Genomic DNA, 22832 nt, shown 5'->3' on the forward strand with positions numbered 1-22832 from the left:
CATACTATCAGCGGCGTGTAATTGCAACTTTTCACACTTTAGCCATCTTATTTTTTGTTTGAAATCTAAATCTAGCCTGTCATTTATGCTTACAAGCTTACGAATTGCCTGCATACAGTTTTTACATGTTTTATTTATTTTAAGTAATATTAAGTAGGCGTTTGAACTTCATTCTTTAGATTTTGTCACTAACACATGTTCAATAAGTGCTATTGTTAACCTGAGGATTAGAATCGTAATTATTTATTGATACAATATTATATATTCAGTTTCTGTTTTGTTACATAAGTTTCAGTAAATTGCAGTAAAGAATGCTAACTTTATTCAACTAAATGATTGAGCCACATTCTAGTCCAAGATCATATAATGAGTAATAATATATGTACTTACATTGAGACCGTTGCAAGAATATCAAAGGTCGTAGTACATAAGCTAATATAAAAGCGATATAAAAGTACATTTTTATCACCATTCATGATAAGAATAGTAATACGAACTACGAGGTCAAGAAATATGGCATGGCAGTGCATAGTAAATGTACACAATTTCTTCTGACATTTTAGCGAATAGTGGTGTTTAAAAACGTTAACGTTTTGCGAATTTAATTATATATATCAAAGGGTTTCGCATTTATTTTCACTGATTAGTATTTATCAGCTTGTAAGTTTTTATACCGGCACATTTACGTACCGTTATCAGAGACGGCAAATGCGATTAAAACATTAGGTTTGTAAGTAGGAAATTATTACTTTTATATATTTAATTGGCTTACAGATGAAAATATGGTTGGTTAAACAATGTCGCTGTTTAAATTTATCAGGTGATGTACAGGAACCCTAGTGAATGTATTTTGTTTATGGTATGGTTTGTGGACTCAGTTTTCGAACTTAAACGCTCATTAGGTCCTTTATTTATTAAAAATACTAAATATTTAAACAATTAAGTCAGACATGATTATGCATTATTAATGGTGTCACATTTGAAATGCAAAGACTTAAACAACTTGGTGCTTTTGGATATTATCCAAATAAAGCAAAGGAACAAGGGGAAATAATAAATTCTGTATGTCGCGCCGATGTCTATGCAACACAATGTTTTATAGTACTTATACTATATTACACCTTTTTTACAAAGAACTGACTGCATACATAGACCCCATTTGCAACCCTACTCATATTATGTAGTAACAAGTTGACTTTTATTGTTTAATCTTATACGGAGGACATTAACTCAAATTGTTATTGTTATTACAGAATTATAAAGGTGACTGAGGTTTGAATATTTTTAAAGCAAAATTTCAGTTTATTTGAAGAAATTGCAGGAAAATATTGGCTTAATTTGAAGATTCTTATTTCAGAGTTCTAGAGTTTTATTTTTAAGGGGCAAAGTCTGACACTATAAGTTTATTTTTTGGTGTGCCATCCCCACATTTATAGATTTTGAACCATTAGTTACCATACATTCCATTTTATTTATATTTACTAGAAACGAAACAGCTTGTTACTTATATATTATAGAACTTTCCCAAATTACAATTATTAAAATATTCACAGTTTAAATTTGGAGTGTGAGATATTTTAATAGTTAAACTAGTTAAGCTATAAAGACCAGAAAGTAATTTGTGTCATGTAACACTTGTATGGAGGTACTCATTACATTAATAAATTCATAGGTTCTATTACAATTTTATAAAAGTGTAATGCAGATCCCTAATGTATAGTTCCCATCGGGACCTAAAAAGTCCTTAAATTTGTCAACTAGTCAAACATTAAATTTTGTGCTTAGTTTGCTCATTTCCTTAGATAATAATATATAAAAATTATAATCTTTACTCTTTTATTAGTAAGCTTATTTAGCAAAAACCTAATTTCATATTTGAAAACTTAATTTCGTTTTACAGTAACGATCTTTATAGTAAACTATTTTATTTAACTATCATTCCTGTTATATTTTGATTTAGATCTAAACTGATTTAAGTGAGATTACTGACCATTTTTTTATTCACATTTTATATTTTACACACACATTATATTAGCTATTACTATTACTCAGCTTGAGTGATGTTTATTCAAGAATACTGTATTAAATATATATAATGATATAAAGTAAAGTATTAGTGTAGCACCTAAAGTATATAATATAAATATATATACTGTAGGTAGTTTTATGAGAATACATAAAATGAGAGAATGAGACAACTTACAAATAGAATATATACTTGGAACTTTGACCCAAAGTGATATTGAATTCCTTATACTAATGTTGAAATAGAGTCTGGTATGAGATATAAGTCCGTGTCTCTATCACTTCTATGTAGCACACATAACATCACGATCACTAAATGACACGTAAATACTACCAAAAGGTACTCGAGTATCTGAAAAATGGCTTCAATTTTCAAACCTCGAATCCGTTCATACGCCAATTGTATAAAAGATTGTAAACTATATAGAACGTGAGATTAACTTTTTAGATCGACGATTTCCCGTATGAATGCACTTTCCAACCGCTTTTACTATCACACGGCCCCTACTATACGCAGGTACTACAAACAGTATGAAAAATAGCTGATGATTGACGTACGTACTTTACGCACAGGGAGCGGTCCAAATGATATCCAAGATGATGCAATAGAATAATCCTGGTGGTTGAATTTGATCATATAGCACAAATATTTAATGTTCAATATTAATTAAAATGTTCATGAGGCACTAATCACATAAAAAATTACAATACACGACAACGAAGCGAAACTTAGCGTAGTCCCTCCTCCCTTCTCTTCACTTTAAATATCCATAACGGATAGAGCATGGAGCAAAGAGAAAAAGAGCTTGTATTACTGTAAGCCATAGACTGCACTAACTTGTTTATAGCACGAAAGAGAAAGCATAATTATTCCATAGACTATATTTTATATAAAGTTACAAAGATAGACTACCTTTTAGATAGGGTCAGTGCTAATGACCGACTATAATAATACAGAAAATATGTTGCTTTCCAAGGTAGCTAGTTAGGGAGGTCATTTAGGTAATCATTTAATAATAAATTAAAGTATCTATCATTCATGTGTTAAATTTTTATGTTGGGTTTAAAACATTTTCTTGGCGATTTTCAGAATGATAGTCTTAACTAAATAATATTTTTATAAAATTCGTGGCATCAAGTACAGCAAAATATTCCCAACAGTTTCAGAACTATTTGGTCCTTTATACATTGAACTGTAAAATATTTTATTGGGATTGTTTTTATTAATTAGAGTATAGGGTACAGTTTATTATAACTAAACTGTGAAATAATTGAAAACTGCACTTAGATCTGAAATGAAGGACTTGTTTAGGCTGAGATTCAAAAAAAAAGTATTTTTATCCCTGAACAATGCAAAATTACAACAATTTGACATATTTTTTTATTTAATAACATTTCGTTTCATCACCATAATAAAAATTTAACATAAATGAAAAGTAGAGCAACTGGCGGCCATAAGATAAGGTAACAAGAAGAGCAGAAATACATAATACAAATAGTTATTAAGACAAAACTAAACAGGAACAAAAAACGAATAAAGGATACATGAACAATATAAAGTGCACATGAATCACGACAGTTTTAGACCATAAGGTTTAAATAATAATTCATTTTCTATTAGCTAAACTATTTTAGAGATGTCAAAAGTTATAATTTTTATTTCATTTAAATTACCTATAATATTTAAACATAGCAACTAGAATATTGGTAAAGCGTTATTATCTCTTTCTCATTATTGGTCGTCGTTGTTTTAGTGGGAAGGAGAGAAATAGACTGTAGAGTTTTTGTACTGTTGTCTGTTAACTGTATGTCAACCTGCAACCATTCAATTCATCCCATCTGCGGATGTGTAAACTGTTAATGCCAAATGTTGTATGTTGCTGTGGTATACTGTGTATACTATACTTAATATTATGTATGTTGTGTTGTGACTTGTGTGTGCGTGGTGATTTGTGTTAAATGCTGCTAGAAAGAAAATAATCATTAAAAGAGTGATTTTTTCATTGAAAATCTTGCATAAATGTGAAGAAATACTATAATTTGTGTTATCAAGTGGAAGTGAATCCGTCAGGAGGCGGTAATCATGTTAGTTTATTCGCTATTTGTGGATTCTGGATCTCGTCTCGTCCATGTACCATAAACAAAAATGTCAGCGATCCCGATTTTTTGTTTCACGCTGCATACCTCTCGATAAACCATAATTAGATCACTTGATTGATATTAATTAAAATAAGACGCTATCTCTGAAGGTGGATTATTGTTGAAACAGCGTGCCCCTTGCAATAAATCGGCCATAATAAACGTGCGTTAATGTGCTTCGCGCCTGTCTACACCCGATCTATCTCATTGTTTATGTATGGAGAGTTAAAGCTAGAATTTTAATGGCATAATGCGGTTTAATTTAACTATAAAATAAAAATTTGCATAAAAGGTCTAGTGTAGTGGTTGGTTAAAAGCGTCGGGAACTTTTTAATGAGGTGATATTGTTCATCGCCTCTATTTTTAATAATCTTGATTGTACGATGCAGTAAATGACGTTCTGAAGTGGCTCTCGGTTAATTTGTGGGATATGTGCCAATTATTGCGCCTGTGACGAAAGATCCTCGAAATTTTGTATGTATACAATTGTTATAAGTGCTGTTTACACACAAAATAATTTCACCATTCTTATTTTTAATTCTATTAAGTCCTTTTATTTTAAAAAGGCAGGTATAATAGGATTTTTACTCATTATAACCAATAAATATTGTTTTCTCCACTGTTCAATATATTGACATACAACATATAAATCTTAACATAATTTAGCTTTATTCAATTTTGAAAATTCAAAATAATATATGTATAATTTGAACTAAATAGAAAATCATGACATATAGTTTGAATTTATTCATAAAACTTTGAACAAACTGTAATTTAAAAAGTATAGAAGATGTATAAAATGTAACTTAGCAAACATTATACAATAAAGCTTAAGTGCAATTAGACAACTATACATTTAAACCCTATTTTAATTGAGAAGAGGATAATGATGATTCTGAACCATGATGAATTTATAATTATAGTACTAAATTAATTTTACAAATATTTAATTGTTTATTAAATTTGGATGCCTGCATGATAAATAAGTACAAATGTAAATTTTATATATTCTATCTAGACTTTACTTAACATGAAATATTAGGCATTTAATTCTCCAGCAATATTGCTTTACATCTAAAAATAAACAAAACTGACAAAGTAAATAATGCAAATTTTACTTACAAAAACATAATATTATAACTGTAAACGCTTGTTGTGATACTTAAGTTTTTAAAACTAACAGTGTAATTTTAATTTTCTAAACAGTCAAGTTGGCGAAGGCACGTAGGGGTATGATCAAGGAGAAGGAGAAAGGCGGAGGTGCCCGCCTGAAAGATGAGCCCAATGACCCTACAGAACCAGGTACTTAATAGCATTTAATTGAATTTCCTACATGTATAAGATAAATATTATATTATAATCAAATTAAAATATTACTAATCTCATCTGGTAAAAAGGGGAAGTCAAATACAATCCTTTTGTTTTTTAGCTAAATTTAGGACTCTCAGGATTAACACAAAAAAAATGCATGAATGATAGTAAGTTGATACTTTTACGTTAATTGTAAACAAACTATGCAAATGCTTTTAATTTGTGGCTCAGTTTAAAAGTAATAACTATTTTATAGAGCAGTGACTTAAATTACCTAGTAACCAAACTTGGCTGTAATAGGTATTTCAACTCTTCCATTGCTGTTTCTAATTATGAAATAAGTTAGATTACTATCAATATAGTATTGAGTTTTACCATATATGTATATAATTTATTATGTTATGAAATTAGAATAGCATGTTTATAGCATGTAAAATTAACAAAACCCTTAAAAAGCAAAGGTTTCTGTTTAAAAATCAGTTAAGTTGTAGAAAGGTGCCGTTTTACAAAGAGATTTCGTACAACACTAAAATCTATTAGGTTGCATTGGATGTTTTTAAACAGGTACCATTAGAATGCATAAAATTAATTAGAGTGTTTAATTAACTTCATGTTAAAACAAACTTATGTTCATTTATTTATCAATACATATAATTAATGTGCTTAAAGCAACTTACGAAACCTTGCGCTTGTTAAAGCAATTGTATATGTTAAGCAAAACCAGTAACCAGTAAGAATAGCTATCACTACATTTTTATACAACCTCTAAAAAAATTCTTAATTACACAGAAAAGCTGGTTATATGTAATTAAATTACAGTTGGTAGGACTGATTTATACAGTTATACTAAATAGGAAATTTTTATAATCCAAACAATAATGAACAGTCAATATGCAGTAGTAGTACTGCCGCTCGCATTGTATGAATAAACACTATAGAAAATATACTTGCAATGCTGTTGTATTTGGGGAAATTGTTAAGTACTTTTTAATTAACAATATTATACTCGATGTTGATACAGTAATTCTTTTATAAACATTTTGGTTAACAAATCACATATAGACACAACCTATATGCCTGATTTAAGCTATTTTAACTTAAGCAAAGTAGGTCTAGATTATTTTTACTTCAAAATCACTTAATGATATTTTTTTAATGTTGCTCTTACCAAAATAAGAAATACGAAAATGTGATCTGCCACACTGCAGTATCAAAGAAACATTATCTGCATTAAAACATGAATAAAAATGTAAACATTATTTGGAAATTATCATCTTGCATTGTTATTGATAATGTACTGTATTTTCCCTTAATACCTTAAGTAATTCACACAATACAAGTCTACTGTTTGTACTTTTAAAAATAATCAGCAAATATCAAGTTGCCGAAATTAATAGGAACTGCAGCTGTGTACGCACTTTTGTTTATTATATTGCCTTATTGTTTATTCTGGGTTTACATCATAAAAGAAATTGTAAGAAACATAATAGCAACTCACAACGCAAATATTTTTTTATTTGACAACACTCAAAACTAAATTAAACCCGTAGTAGAAGTTTACACTTTAAATTAAACGTTTCGTTAGGGCACGGCTCACGACCTCCGTCAGCGTCATTACCGACACCAGCAGCCTTGAAAAAGGAGCCTGATGACGGGCCGCACAGAGTGAAGATGGAACCACACAGCCAAGGTAGCGCGGAAGATGGTTCAGCCGATTTGGGTGTTGACGGCATAAAGACGGAGATTGATGGCCTAATGGATAGCGATGGTAAGTGATGTGTTTTATATGAATGAAACAGTTGTAGCGTCGCATTATAATTATTACTTCACGGAGATACGAAAACAACTGACAATATACTAAAAGTCAATATTTTAATAATTATTTCTTTTAATTAAGAATAGTATGTATTCTTCTAGAATAGTAAAATTGATTTTTATTTGAACTTAAGTAGTTTTTTAAATTATAATATTCAAATACTAAATTACACGTAAGTTTCGTCGTCTTTTCAGTAAGCATTAATTGTACAAACTGTGATATATGCAAATACGTTTTTGAAATTACAGCATTTAAGAACTATTTTTTTTAATGTTAGAACAACAGCTAAACTTTTATTAACATAACAGTACAATTGTGAAATTTCCTAAAATAATCCTTAAGCAGGTAAAATAAGTAATCTCTAATTGACCCTATAATAAAAAAGCCTACTCGTCTACCTGTGTCCGATATCTTACCGTAAGATTGAAATAAGCAATTATAACTTTTATTTACTTTGTATAAAGTTTAAATTCCAACATTGGGAAATACATAACTACTTTACAGTTAGTTTAGTTAGCTTGGTTTTACTGTAGTCAGCTAATTAAGTACTTTAATTAAAAGTTTAGGTAAATACTTAATTAATTGTAATACTAGTTGTATATTCAAAATAATTTTGTTTAAAGTATTAATTATCTAAATAGCCAAAAATCATCCGAATTCGATATTTATGCAAAACAAGCGTTTTCCGAGAAATGAACGCAAGACCTTTTCGGTGACTGCGCAAAAGTCACCTTTTTGTGACTCGTGTTATAACTTAGCAATGTGCAAACTTTATAAAAGTAACTGGTTTTAGTTCATTCGATATAATTACATTAAATAGTGTAGTGTAGACGTTTCCTATTTCACAACAAACATCGGGAAAATAATGAGAGCCGTCGTGCATTCTCATGGAAGTCCCATAAAAAGTACAGCAACAGCTTTAAAAAAATTACCTATAGTCTAGTATAGTAGTATACTCGATAAATATTTTTTGAAGATTTTTTCATATTTGTATATTATAGGTGATCCTACAAAATCGCCACAGTGTGATTTGGGAGGTCCCGGATCGATGAAATCCGAGCGACTTTCTTCAGACTCCAATGACATCATTGACCCCCAGACGGGACTGAGAAGTAATGCGGGAAATATACAGGTATGACAATTTAAGGTGATATTTTACTGTTTGTACTATAAACGATGAAACGAAATAATTTCTAAGCATAACTAGAAATCAATAAAAAATATCTATGAAATTTTAATATGAGCGAGAGCTGCAGTATAATGTAACAATTTAGAATCGAACTTTTAATCGGCCGAGAATCTGTTTATTATGATAAAAGTTTAGTTTTGTATGTTTATTGGTTTTTTGGTATCTTCGAAACAGCAGAACTTATATTATATGTAATTGAAAATAAAAGAGCGTACCAATTTTCAAAGGCCGGCAACGCACTCGCGAGTCCTCTAGCATTGCGTGTCCATGGGAGGCGGTATCACTGAACAACGTTCTATAAAATGAAAAAAAAAGTTCACAAGAGTGTGTTACTCAAAAATTCCAAAACCAATGTTATCAAAATTGTGTTGCAGATAGTCATAAGAATAATTATAATTATTATACATTAATGTCAAAAATATAATTTAAATGCTATCTGTATATATCTAAGATATATTAAATACTTTTTACAGGATGGCAACCAAAATTGCCGAAATCCAAATGGTCCAGATGGCATGGGGTCCTGTCGCATGGGTGGGTCGGGGCCAATGGGTCCAGGGGTGTCGATGGGTCCCATGTCGAGTGAAGCACAAACCCTACCCTCAAATGTTATCAGTAAACAGTCAGGGAGCATGGAGGTAAAAATTATGTGTAAATGTTATTCATTATTTATGACAGGACCTGATTGGAGAAGCAATCTGTTGAGATAGTCAAAATATTTTGAAGTTTCATCATAGAGAAATTATTCTTTCATATTTCAACGGCTCATTTAAACTCAGCAAAAACAGAAAAAAGACAGTGGAAATACATATAAAAAACACATGACATATTTTTATGAATATTGTAATCTTTAATAGGAAATCTTATTAATATATTTGTTTTCCCAGCAGCAAAGTCAAATATTCGTATTTTCTACGCTACTCGCCAACAAAGCGGCTGAAGCTGTCATTTCTGGTCAGAACCACTCCATCATTGCATACCATTGTGCTCAACCCAACACAAAGAAGTACCTAGAGGTAATTTTTTTACAATTAAACATTTAGACAAAGATTTATTAAGTAAGGTATTATGTAAAATCCATAGAATCCTTTTTAAAGGCAAAAAATATTTTGTTTATTACAGAAATTTTTGTAGAAAAAAACATAATTATATATATTTACAAAATTATGATTCCACCTATAATTATGTTAGCCCTCGCTTCCATGATACAATATATAACTTTGTAAGCCTTAAACATGAGGCCAATTAAGTTTTTTTTGTTCTCAATAATATTAAATTAAAAAAATTGCTAACATCAACTTCTAGAATGTAGTTAAAAATTTCACTCTAACATTTCAGAAACATCCACTCAAAATTGGGCAATTCAACAAACAGAATCCAGCGCAATGGTTAAACAACTTGGCCATGGCTAAGCGAGGTGGATTGAGGGGCGGACCAAACATGATGGGACCTAATCAAATGGGACATATGATGGGACCCATGGGGCCTAACATGGGCCCAATGGGACACGGCATGGGTCACATGGGTCCCAACATGATGGGGCCTAACAGGATGGGAGGGCCTAATCAGATGATGATGATGAAGGGACAAATGGGCCAAATGGGTCAAATGGGCATGGATGGGTTTCCAGGGGGCACCCCGTCCTGCGGTGTCATGGACGGCCTCGGTGCTGATGGTGAAATGCCCTGGGACACCGTGAGTAATTCAATGTTTTGTGCTGTTATAAAAGTAACTAATGTTTTTGGTCTGGTTTTCACCAATATCAAGTTTAACAGCAGAGTATATAGCTATTATGAAATTGTTTTAATATTTAACTTAGTAATCTCTTATTACAGAAAAACTCCTCCGTAATGTCAAATGGAATGTCGAATGGGCCGGCGCAATTACCGCCGTGCTCTGAAGCTGGCTCATCGGACAATGGCGGAGACAATATCTCCTGTCAATCTGGCCCTAAAGGTGACTTCACTATTATTTACCCTTAACACGTTCTATGAATAAAAGTTTCAGAAATCTCTTAGAACTTTAAATATGTTAGTATGTTTAAATGATGGACTAGTGGAATCGACATAGTATTGTGATTATGGAAAATATGGGCTACAATAAAATTTATTAATAAAAAAAATGAGTTTGGTTTCTTGATAAATTTCACTATGCTATAAATGAAATTTATCATTTTTACAAACAAATTTAACGACAGTGAATCATAATTCCATGTTTAGCTTCAGTCTCATCCGTAGGTGTAAAAATACCTGATGAAAACCTCACGCCGCAGCAGCGCGCTCATCGCGAGGAACAATTGGCCACGATAAGAAAAATGCAACAGATATTATTCCCTGAAAGTGGGTCAAATCCCAACCAGCCAGGGGATCCCCAGCAAAACTCAGAAATCAACCCGCCTAACTCATCAGCCAACATGAACATGTCTTTTCCACCCATGTCCCAACACGGTCCGATGGTCTCCGGACCGAACGGACCTATGGTGTCCATGCCCAGTGGCATGAACTCGGGCCCAAACTGTACCATGTCTGGTCCTATGGGACCTAATGGTCCCATGGGAGGGCCGATGGGTCCGGGACCAATGGGGCCTAACGGGCCAATGGGTGGACCTATGGGTGGAATGGGGTCGGGTATGGGCATGGGTGGCCACGGTTCGATGGGGCCTAATGGTATGATGGGACCTAACGGGCCTATGATGTCTGCGATGGGGCCTAATGGACCGATGGGGCCTATGGGTCCTTGTGGGATGAAGAGTATAAGGGCGTGTGGAGACATGAAGTCTGCGATGTGTAATGATATGCACATGGGCAGAGGGTGTGGCGGACCTATGGGGGTAAGTTTCTTTTAACAGGCATTTACAATGACTAAAAATCACTTTAGGCAAAGAATTTTAGTAAAAAAAATTCACTTATAAATTTTATATGATGTCATTAAATTGTATGTAACGGAAATATATATATATATTCCTATGTATGTGATTTATATATATAAAGGGGTGCTCCTATTTCACACTGCCTTCTGCTGATGTCATGTGGGACATGGTGTAATGGTTGCAGCTCCTTACAAATGTTGTGTAATACAAAAAAATAACTTGGCGATTCAAAAGAGTGGCAAAGAGTTTATTGCAGTAAATGTTAAATTAGAAGCATTTAATGTGTATTTCTTTTTTTTTTTTTGATGCTCATAAGTGTACATTGTGTTACCTATATGAATAAATGATTTTTAACTTTGAATATATATACATAAATCAGAATAATATTAAATCTATATTTGTTAAGTTTGCAGAACAATTTTTGTAAAAATATCCTAATTTAATTTTTATTTGACTCACTGCTTTAAATGTATTTTAGTTAATTTTGAAAGAGTTGTTTGTATTACCAAACTTATTGTTAATATTTTAGTATGTTAATTTAATATAAATATTTCCAGCGTATGCCAAATCCCATGGGAGGTATGGGAGGACCCAAGCCGTGTATGATGGGTGGACCTCACATGGGACCTAGAATGATGCCTGGGCCTAATTTATCAGCTATGAATGGTAAGTTAAAAATTACAAAACATTTATGCACAAAATATTAGGACTTTCTCGAGATTTTACCCCTTGTATTATAACTTAATTTAATAATAAAAATTAGTACTAATAACTTATTTTGTAGCGGACCCGACAGACGTTATCCTGGCTTAACTATGAATATTTATTTTGAATTGGTATAATCAACTAAAAATGCTCAGAAAAAAAATTATATTTAAAATTATAAGTTTATAATAATAATATATTTTCTTAATGTGTAAAAGCTATGTTATGATATTCTTTGTTTGTTTTTCTGGCGTGTTTATGAATGTTTATGAAAATACTTTTGTTGGTATTCCGACAAGGGAACAGGCGATATGTAAAAACATGGATTTTCAAGATTAATGCCACAAAGTTTGAATTATAAAAGCACTATGCACTGAGAAAAACAAATTTGATATCATAACATGATTACTTAAAATGGTGGTTAAGTATTCTTAAATTTTCTTATTTTTTTCTTTCATAATATATATAACCTATACAATAACAAACACAACACAAAAAGAATTAGCGAAATCGGTCCAGCCGTTCACGCGTGATGCCGTCACCAAGGGAAATAGGGATTGATTTATATATATAGATTATATACGTTATTGGAAAATTAAAACCCTACCTAAATATTCTTCACAGAGTAATGTTTTAACTTTAATTTACCAAACATGATATGTATATTAAGATTTTTTTAATTTTGAGACTCCGTTCTAAAAATATGAAAAATTACTATATTTCTTTACTTTATTAAAGAGTTTTATTGACTTATTATCCGCAGGTGGAATGATGATGGAAAGTAGCATGATGGGTGGAATGGTGCCTCACGGTGATTGCGGACCAGACCATCATGGAATGTGTGATGACTACGGACGGGGGAGAAATGTTAGTATTTCAATTCACACAACTGCATTAATTTTTGTGTATTGTAAATTGCAACTTAATGATAACTGTAATATCAGTTTTATTAAATTAAGGATTAAGATAAGAAAGTTGATCATTCTGTTGTCTATGAGGTCAGCGACTAACCAAATAAACTCTAATGTAACCAATGTTCCATACAATAGAGATGTTAAAAATGGCTCACCTCAGATATATCTCTTTCGTGATATTTGTTTCTAATTAGTAAGTAGGACATTAGCCTATAAAAAAAGACTACGCCATCCGTTCGCAGAACTACCAGGAGGTTGTTCTGAGAAGAATGGGCAAAAAACTCCTCCCTTTATATTAAAATTATTCAAAGGAAAATGTCAGAAACCACAACACAACTTTATAAATTAAACCCTTGCCTTGCCATACAGCCCCGAAACAAATTGCTTAGACTAGGTCATTAATACAAAAAAAGAACGAGTCGACTAGACACAGTAGCACCAGTTCACAGTCATGACGCATGAATCAGCCATCGCTTTGCTCAACCATATTTTAGGGAACGTAACGACCCGACCCGACGCTTAATGGACACTTCGTTCTAACTGTTATGACCTATGTATTTTCAGATGGGTGGCGATGGGCCAGGGCCACACAAGAATGCTCTTCGGAGCCCCAAAAGTCCAGGACATGACATTGACTGGCAGAAACTACAGCATCAGTTCTTTGATGACAAGAATATGGACACCGAACTCAGTAAGAATAAAGCTTTCTAGTAATTAATATGCGTTTAACGAATGCGATGCGAATAGTTAACAGATGGTAACGATTGTTTCGATACGCAGTACCTCTTGGACATTTTTGGAACTAGACGGCAAATATAACTTTAGAAATTCTCAATAGTATACTATTATAGTAAATATAATAATGTAATAGAAAATAGTATAAACTATAATAATTCTCAATACAGTTTCCAGACGTATGTATGAGAAAACATACGTCTGAAAACTGTATAATCCCTATATCTTTTTCTGCCGCTTTCGTTTTATCAAATTACAACGTTACTATAGATGTTTTCACTTTAAAACATGTTTGTGTTTTTCTTATATAAGCCTAGTCTTACTTGAGACAATATTTTTGGATACGGGAGCGTTCAAGTATTACGTAACGAATTTGGGGGGGGGGGATCCTCTTGTAAAACGTTACGATGCGGGGCGGGGATTGAATTACGCGTTATTGTTAATATTATTTTTTATAATTTGGATTCATGTGAAATATATAATCTCTGACGAATACCAACGCTAATTTCTTACATTATTTTCGTGTCAATAAATAATGTATGTATATAGGTACACAAGTAAAGTCCCCATGTTCGGAGAGAGGTGGATGCCTTCCTCCGCCGCCGTATGGCGCTTCGCCCCTTCATAGATCTGCCTCGGTACCTATAGGTAAGTGATACTAACATTATTTTTTATTAGGAAATTATTCAATACAAGGTTATATGAAAGCTTTTTCTTCTTGTGAACATGTTATCTAAATAGAATTTCTTTAAAAGTTATTTTAAATTCAAATTCTTATTTCTTTGATGTATGCAGAACGAAACAGTCTAATTTATTATTAAAAATATATATATCAGTCCTTACAAACCATAAAGGCATAAAGTAATTTTCGTTTCGTTCTTAAAATACTAGGTATATAAAAATTAGGCTAAATAATATTTTTGATATAGCAACTCAATCCCCGTCACAAGGCACGCCCACGTCTGAAGCGCCGAGAGCCGGATCAGCTCTAAGCAGCCCCGCACATTGCAAGCCACAACACAAACACGATCCACCAGGTAACCGACTGAAATATACCTGTCCTTTTCGCACTCACCATTCGAACGTATACCTATCCCTTTCATATAGAGTACGCGGGCGATCGCGTATTCACATACGCCAAAAGTTATTTAGTTTGGCGCATATATGCATGGTTTTTTCTAGATTTTTACAATGAGTTTAATTATTGCACTGTACTGCTGTCAAAGTGCAAAAATAAAATATTCACTTAATAGGATTTTAGTTGATTTTGAAGTGTGAGCCATAGAAGTAGAATGCATGTTGTTTTTTAATGTTAGACATTTTCCCCAACCACGATTTTATTGGAATGCTTATTTATTTTACGTCGCTCCGACTTTTCGTTTTTTTTCTGTAGTTGTAATGCGAATTTTTTGTTTTCCCCCCTCCCCTCCGCAAACGCTTGACGCTTGAATCCCAACGTGTGAATTTCGGACCGAATATTGGCGAATGTTGGGCTCAATAGAGATATTGGAGAAATTGGACGATGGTGTGTTTGTGCGAACGCTGCAATGTCTGGCCGCGCAGCGTCAGAAGAACCAACAGAGCAAGGAGCCAAGTTTGATGCCTGTCCCATCTCCGCAACAAATATCCTATCTCAACCAATTCGAAGGTAACATTGTTTGTCGCTGTAACCCAACGCTTGGGGGTTACTTAACGCTTGCTTTCTAACTCTTGATTTTATGTTTTCATTGGTGGTGGTTGGTGAAAATGTGCTAACAACTTCATACTCTATGGCTAATTCGTCGAGTTACTCTGTACCGTTGGGTCATCTTGCGTATTGTGCTTACTTTGGCGGCTCTTTGACATTAGCTCTTGTACTTGTGATTATCTACTTTCACTTATGCAGCAATTGCGGTCAATTAGGTCCCTGAAAATATAAGTGTGTCAAATTTTAATTATATTCTTCCATAGGCCAAGAGTTGACGATACAGAAACAGCCGAACACGTCGTTGAAGGACAACGGGCCGCCCTCGAATAGCGGTGGTCAAACGCCGCAGTCGAGTTCCAATCAAAAATCACCTGCTGGGTATGTAACAGTTTCAGTATTGAGACACGTTTTGAGTGTTGTCAAAAAATCATTAAAAGGAGTTTTTAATACTTTTTTTTTTCACGTACAAACTGTCAATGTTCTATGCAATGTATTGACTAAGACAGTTGTTCATTTGCTCTATATACATATATAACCTTTTTAGTTATGGGCCTCGGATTTCTAAATCTGTTTCGTTTAGTAGGTGAACGGCCTCTGTGCATGACACACGCTGACTTTTAGGGTCTAAAGCAAGCTTGTTTCCTTACGATGTCTTCCTTCATCGTTCGAGCTAATGTTAAATGCGCACATAGAAACTAAGTCAATTGGTGCACAGCTGCGGATCGAACCTACGACCTCAGGGATGAGAGTCGCATCCTGAACCCTCTATGCCAAAACTGATATTTGGTCTCTGATTATTTTATTTATTTATTCAAACTTCGTTGCAAAATAAAAGAAACACAAATAACACAATACATAAAAATTACAAGGGATGCAACGGGCGGCCTTATCGCTAATAAGCGATCTCTTCCAGGCAACCCTAGTAAGCGAAAAACTAAAAAAATAAAATGATGAGTGCAGAACCAAATGATATATAAAATCTTGCTAAATCCTTAATCTAAAGTAATACAAATAAATATTAATAACAAACCAAAATTATTATATTTGGCTGCATATTGTGTTGGTATCATGTTCCTTGGCCCATATAATGGGTGCATGGAAACTGTGTCAAGAATGTGTTTTTGATGATATAAGTATATATTACTAGTATTGTCTTTTGTTAACATAGCTTTTACACATTTAAAGAAAACACATTTTTGTGTGTTTTCTGTTACTTGTTAAATCAACACTAACACTTGTTAAACACTGTTTTCTTTAAAAGTATATCATCAAAAATGTCAAAATACCTACATAGAAAAATTTAGTTTTACTATTTCATTAGATTTGAGAATACACTATGTAAAGTACGTAGTACGCTTAGGGTGTTCCCGCAACACACTATATCTCCATATACTAACCAACCAAAGTTTATATTCTTTATAATATATAAGTATATATTCGTTATACTTAGGTTGGCTTAGAAAATGAACGTAATATGTCAAAAGAATTTTTTAAATTAAATGTTTATACAGTATGATGCCGGGAACGCCAGAGCCGCATTCATCGCTTTCGGAGCAACGAGCGGGTCGATTCTCACTCGAACAGAGCCCCAACTTTAACAATCCACAGACACCTAACGCAGGAAACAAGTGTACAGGTATTTTTATATATGTTTATTAAGGAATATCATATGATTTATTTTTGTTAAAAATTTATCAATGAATTAAAATTTGTAAGCTACGAAGCTTTGGAAAAACAATCTTATAAATAAATATATATCTACAAGTTTTATTGTTGTCATTTTAAGTAAAATTCTTATATTGTATAAATGAATTAGTATTTATAGTTTATAGGAAATTTAAATTTTCCATATAGCTTCAACAAACAAAATAAACTGTTTTTTTTAATTGAAGGTTGAATATTTTTTAACAGATGAGAAGTCAAGACCGAGTCCGTCGTCAAATAGGTCTAATCAAGAAAGTGCCTCGAAAACCCCACAACGCGATTCGTCTGGAATGAACCAGGGACCGTATGCTGTGTCTTGTGCGAAAAGCAGTTGTGCCGTCACCACTATGTCTCAAGCACACCCCGACGATACTATGTCCTCCAATACAGAAGTAAGTTATTAATTCATAATTAATTACTGATAAATTAAAGAATCCATTCACCAAGACCGTTCCTTATGTGTCTATGTGTAATGGTCTAAGATCCGCCTGCAGGATAAGCTCATCGGCTATTTTTGTATGTATATTTATAATTAGGAGAATTTATAAATAAATCGGAGAGTTAATTGAATCTATAGACCGATATTCAATCAAGTCGCTAGCATTTTGATTTAAATAAAGCAGCGTCGAAAACGTTTAACTATCTGTCTGACCGAAAGCCAGCGTGTTGATTAACAATGTAAAACAAGATTCATTTGTTATTGTTATTTCGGTGTGACCATGAGCTTGGAGAGCTTGGAAATTACGTGGTTTGCTTTATTGTAAATGCTTAGGTTAGGTTAGTTTTGGTGCCTAGGATCGTTTAGGAAGCTCGTTAAACGTTTCGTTCACTCACTTGTCTGACGGAACTTAAGCAACTTGATTGAATATCGATTTTTAATTAACTGTCTAGAGATTCAATTAATTCTCTGATTTAACTACTTTACTGCGACATATCTACAAAGTTGCCTATCAGAATTTGGCCGCTAGTATTTTTCATGAAATTATTTTTGGGAAAACATACGTTCACTTTTTATTTAAATAAAATATCGTCTACATCACGGGAATTTACATAAAGATTTTTAAAAAATCACGGGTGCCGTTGCCCACAGGTGTAAACAGGATTTCGATACATATATATTATTATTTATATAATTATATATCAAATTGAAGCTAATTTTTTTCTATTAATCCGAATCCGGATCTCATACTATAAGTCTTAGAAGAAGAATTTCTAATATTGACATAATTAGTTAACAATTCCTAAGCTGTATTTGTATCATGGTTTCAGACGACGTTATCAGGCGGCCCGAACAGTACGAGTTTACCTGGGCCTTTTCCGGGGCCCTGCAGTATGAATAGGCCTGACAACATTCCCATTAATCCCAACCAGGGCCCCAATGGACCCATGGGCCCCGCAACGTCTTCATTTGACCCGATCTCTTCTTTAGCACAAATGTCACAACAGTTAACGAATACGGTCGGGGGTGGGCCCGGCTCGTCAGGGCCAATGGGGCCGAACGGGTCAGGAATGGGACCCTTTGGATCGGGTCCCCATCATATGCAACATCACCATTCAATGCATCCACATGGACACCCGCACATGATGATGAATGATTTAGGTAAGTGGAGCTTTTTTCTTACTTACGGGTGATTATTATGATTGTAGTTTAAATAACTTATTTAAAATATATAAACGTAAATAGTTTTGTTATATATTGATATTTCAAATGGATTATAATTTTATAACATCTATAATTTTCAGGTTGCCATATGGAAGGAATGGGTGGGCCAGGTTTAGGTGGTCCCATGGAAAGTATGATGGGGGGCGGCGACTTTCCCCCTGACATGAATCTTAGTCCAAAAATGGGAGGTGGCCCCATGGGTGGACCGATGGGGCCCATGGGCCCTGATGCCTCGATGTTAGGACCACGGATGAGTGGCGCAGGGAAAATGCCACCGTTTAATGGAGCAAATGTTCAAGTCAAAGCGAGCGCACCTAACACAATTCAATACTTGCCAACGAGGCCCCAAATGCCTTGCAACACTGGCCCCAGGGGGCCCCCCAGCTTAGACTTCTTACAAAGAGTCACGAATCCAATGCAAATGGACAGCAGTAAAGGTGTGCAATATTTCCCTGGAGCGAGAGCAATGGACATGGAGGGCGGTATGCGAGGGGTCATGAGAGCACCCGGAATGCTGAGAATGCCCCACTACCCGGCCGGTTTTAATTCACCCCCCAAAATGGCAGGGGACCCATTCGGCGGGCCGGGCCCTAATCCGATGTGCGGCCCCAATTTCAGAGGAGTGAAGGGTGGCATGGGTCCCGGGAACGTGAGAATGGGGGCGGCGCAGCCGTTGCCCCCCTCGATGGGAGGCCCCAACCCCGGGTTTAAGGGCCAGGGATTCGCGGTGCCCTCGACGGCCGACCCGAACTACGCGGCGCAGTTCCACAACTTCCAGCAGCAGTTGTACGCCACGGGCAGTAGGGCAGCGCAGCCGCATCAGGGCTACCCCCCTTACCAGCCGTCCAAGTGATGACTACTGGTTCCCAGTGTCGCTCTACTGGCTATGTGAATGTGATATGGACACGGCCCGTAAAGACGGACTCGGCCTCGAGTCCCCGCGTACGCGGCCCGTACGTCAGACTGAACGAGTGCGAACGTACTTAATCGATTATTCACCAGTGAATTATATTTTCGTTAGCGTTTTTGTGAGATTTTGTATATCGGATACGAGATTTTCTATTGCGTCTAGCTTATTTTGAACAGTTCGTTTTAGGTTCGTGACTGAATGGTTTTGATAGATTTGTACAAATTGTACAAATGTTACGTGTAGTATACATAATTTAAAAGTACACTTAGTATATTTTTGCAATGGCAATAATGATTTTTATATGCAAACGCCAGAATTTCAGTGTATCGGTTCCTTTACTTAGCTATTTTATACGATTCCTATGCACACAGATATCTAGTCAATTTTGAAATTATTGCCGACCCTGCGTTATGTTTGTGTAACAATTGAGTCCACGGTTTGGTCACTTACGACACGCGAGTACATAATTTATATGTAACAATATTTTGTCCATTTTAGTCTTAGTTATTTTTTAGGGAAATTGGTTTATATTCTAATTTTATGGCTCTCCGGCCAGTAGCTCACGAGACTTAGCTATTAATGAACTTATTCCTTATTTTTGATCTGAGAGCAATGTTTTTCTGTCTTCCATGCCAGTAGTATTTGAATTAAATTAATTCTTTTCTGAACAACATTTAGTTATACACTTTCGAGTACTTAAAAATTCTGATGCCATATTATTTGCCACGTTCGATTTTCGTGATATTTTTTTTACTATATTTATTGTCCACAGCGACGTCTCTTAAAGCGGATATGCTAAGCTTCGTAGTCGCTGTGAAATTGTCGGTCTAACCTGTTATGGGAATTACTATTCACAGCTACATTCAAAGTGGTTAAGAGGTTTATGGCAAACTGTTAAATTTTGTAGAATTTGTTACAATAGTTAAGGAAGCGCATTGTGGATGTCACAGTGGCCTTTATTGAACAATGCCTTTTATTAAGTGTTTTACCCCAAGTGGATTATACGCTCAACGTATGGAGAATTGAAGTGAATAGTTGAATTACACTGAAATTAATTCTGTTTCATCAGGTAGATACAAATACTTCAAATGAATTTTTTTTTGCCTTGTCTATAATAATTTAACTGTGGTATTTAAATTGAAACATTTAACTTATGAAATATGCAAAAACAGCATCTTTAGAATCTTTAGTCTCTGGTTTTATGTTAAAAATAATTTTTTATCTACCTTAAGAATGAGTTGTAGATAATTTCCCCAGTCGCGATGATGTAGCATAATCAATGTCTTTTGTAAATTGGCTCACCGAATGAGATAAATCTGAGATTACGAAGGGCTGTGTGAGAGCACAGGTCCATAAGGAAACACCCGCTAGAAATTAGATAGTCTTAATTTAAATGTAATTAATTATATTATAAGGTAAAGAATGGTTCTTGTTTTAGGGTAAGAGAAGAGCAATGATATAGTTTGTGTAATATTAAATAAGAAATGAAATTAAGATGCAAACTATTGGTTGTGATTCTGACACAATTTGTTAAGTTGTTCGTAGATTTGTCACACAGATTATAAAATGTGAAATCTTATTATTTCTCTTGGTAAGGCCCCTTTTTTATTTTTTTTAAACGTTTTTTTATCGTTTGTACATCACTAACAATAATTGTACAGAGTACTTGACTTAATTTAAGGCAATAAATGTATTTATTTTATAACTTGTGATGTAAGAATTTATTCTTAATTATTATAAAAAATATATATAATATGCTTGTAAAATCATGTTTTATTTTTATTCCTTTTAATGTAAAAAAAGTTAATGCAATTTGAAGGCAGAGATTAAACCCCTTTTATTTGGTTATAGAATCGGTATTACTTAATATAGCTGTGTGATATTGCGCACGCAGTATTGGTAATAAATCAGAAGTTGTGCTCCTGAGTTGGCTCCGGTGCTAACGCGCCTTTTCCGGTACCTGTGTTCTCTCGGAACTGTCCCGAAGTACTGGAAGACGGCTTAGATACATGCAAAAAGAATATCGCTCTGATCCGTACAACTATCGCTCTGATCCGTACAACTATCGCTCTGATCCGTACAACTATCGCTCTGATCCGTACAACTATCGCTCTGATCCGTACAACTATCGCTCTGATCCGTACAACTATCGCTCTGATCCTTACAACAATCGCCCAATAACTATAACCTCCTTGTTCTAAAAAATAATGGAATCCAATATTATTGGCCAGCTCTTGAGGTGTCTAGAGGGCCACAAGCTGATAAACGATTGTCAGTACGGCCTTGTACCTTCTTACACATAGATGGGCAGAGGCAATCGAGTCCAAAGGGGAGGCGCTAGCGGTTAGTTATGACATAGCGAAAGCCTTCGATCAGGTATGGCATTGAGCACTGCTCTCGAAGCTTCCAGCCTACAGGCTTCCCGAGAAATTATGCGACTGGATCTCCAGCTTTCTGGCCGATCGGAGCATTAAGGTCGTCATCGACATATCAATGATATTGTTACGAAGACGGGTCGACTGCATGTTTCTAGATTTTTCCACTAGTTAGAGAACTTTTCAGCAGGCTGTAATATGATTTCTGACCGTTTCAGGAGAGGGTCAATCACATATTAGAAAATTGTAATTTTCATAATGTTACCCTAGTTTTCAGGAAGCTGAAACCTTTTTTCAGTCGGTTTCAGAACATGTGTAGTCGAGTGGTGCAGTTTTCAATAGACTCGTTTTCAGGCGTTTTCAGGCCTAGGTATACCCCTTTGATGAAGGAATATTCTAGACCAAACTTTCTAGGTGTGAGACAAGGACGAAATGATACGAGAGAGAGAGAGAGAAGATCAGAACTTTCTCGAAACTAGACTGAGCACTCTAGAACGCCGTACGACAAGGACGGAGCAACGTGCGAAAGAGACAAAGAGTGCGGACGTTCTAGGATTGTGCAATCGCTACTCAGTAGTAAGCCCGCCCAGAAAGTTCTCGAATATTGTTTAGAATTATTCCCAGGGATATATAAGCGAGCCGAAACGCGACTAGTCGCCTTTAGTTTTGAATGCGATAACAAGAGTGAAACACCGAAGCGATAAAATGCGAATAAAGTGAATATAAGTGATAAAGTACTGGGTGAAGTGTGTATAAGTGAAGTAATAAGTGATTGTTTTTGTGTGTGTTA

At 34.4% G+C, this 22832-nt stretch overlaps 2 protein-coding genes across 11 annotated transcripts in view; one reads left to right on the forward strand and one right to left on the reverse strand.

Moving 5' to 3' along the window:
- Positions 1-2771, reverse strand: part of LOC123710773 (catenin delta-2) — a 45440-nt gene extending 42669 nt beyond the window's left edge. For 2 of the 3 annotated variants that reach the window (XM_045662956.1, XM_045662954.1), the window contains exon 1: positions 2588-2771. The gene's annotated coding sequence lies outside the window, so the exon portion shown is untranslated. Of the gene's footprint in view, positions 1-2203; positions 2565-2587 lie in introns of those variants that run through there. The other variant, XM_045662955.1, reaches the window with a different exon arrangement.
- A 1143-nt stretch (positions 2772-3914) lies between these two features.
- LOC123710812 (collagen alpha-1(I) chain-like) lies at positions 3915-21421 on the forward strand. 8 transcript variants are annotated; one of them, XM_045663039.1, is made up of 20 exons: positions 3915-4110; positions 5371-5466; positions 7061-7243; positions 8293-8423; positions 8954-9118; positions 9368-9496; positions 9819-10175; positions 10316-10436; positions 10706-11310; positions 11907-12015; positions 12818-12921; positions 13533-13659; positions 14253-14351; positions 14654-14740; positions 15205-15351; positions 15654-15768; positions 16902-17026; positions 17302-17486; positions 18364-18694; positions 18838-21421. In XM_045663039.1, exons 2-20 carry the CDS (start codon positions 5397-5399, stop codon positions 19608-19610), a joined length of 3963 nt encoding a protein of 1320 aa, XP_045518995.1. In that variant the 5' UTR covers positions 3915-4110; positions 5371-5396; the 3' UTR covers positions 19611-21421. The 8 variants fall into 8 exon arrangements, with proteins under 8 accessions (XP_045518995.1, XP_045518994.1, XP_045518997.1 ...); XM_045663038.1 differs by having other exon boundaries at positions 10718-11310; positions 14633-14740; XM_045663033.1 differs by having other exon boundaries at positions 3916-4110; positions 14633-14740.
- Positions 21422-22832: the final 1411 nt, after the last annotated feature.

Source organism: Pieris brassicae, chromosome 6 (genome assembly GCF_905147105.1).
Source record: "Pieris brassicae chromosome 6, ilPieBrab1.1, whole genome shotgun sequence".
NCBI lineage: Eukaryota > Metazoa > Arthropoda > Insecta > Lepidoptera > Pieridae > Pieris > Pieris brassicae.

Coding starts and splice junctions, on each gene's coding strand:
- LOC123710812 (XM_045663033.1), top strand. CDS start 5,397: ATGATCAAGGAGAAGGAGAAAGGCGGAGGTGCCCGCCTGAAAGATGAG. Junction 7,244..8,292: donor TGGCCTAATGGATAGCGATG/GTAAGTGATGTG, acceptor TGTATATTATAG/GTGATCCTACAAAATCGCCA. Junction 9,119..9,367: donor AACAGTCAGGGAGCATGGAG/GTAAAAATTATG, acceptor TTGTTTTCCCAG/CAGCAAAGTCAAATATTCGT.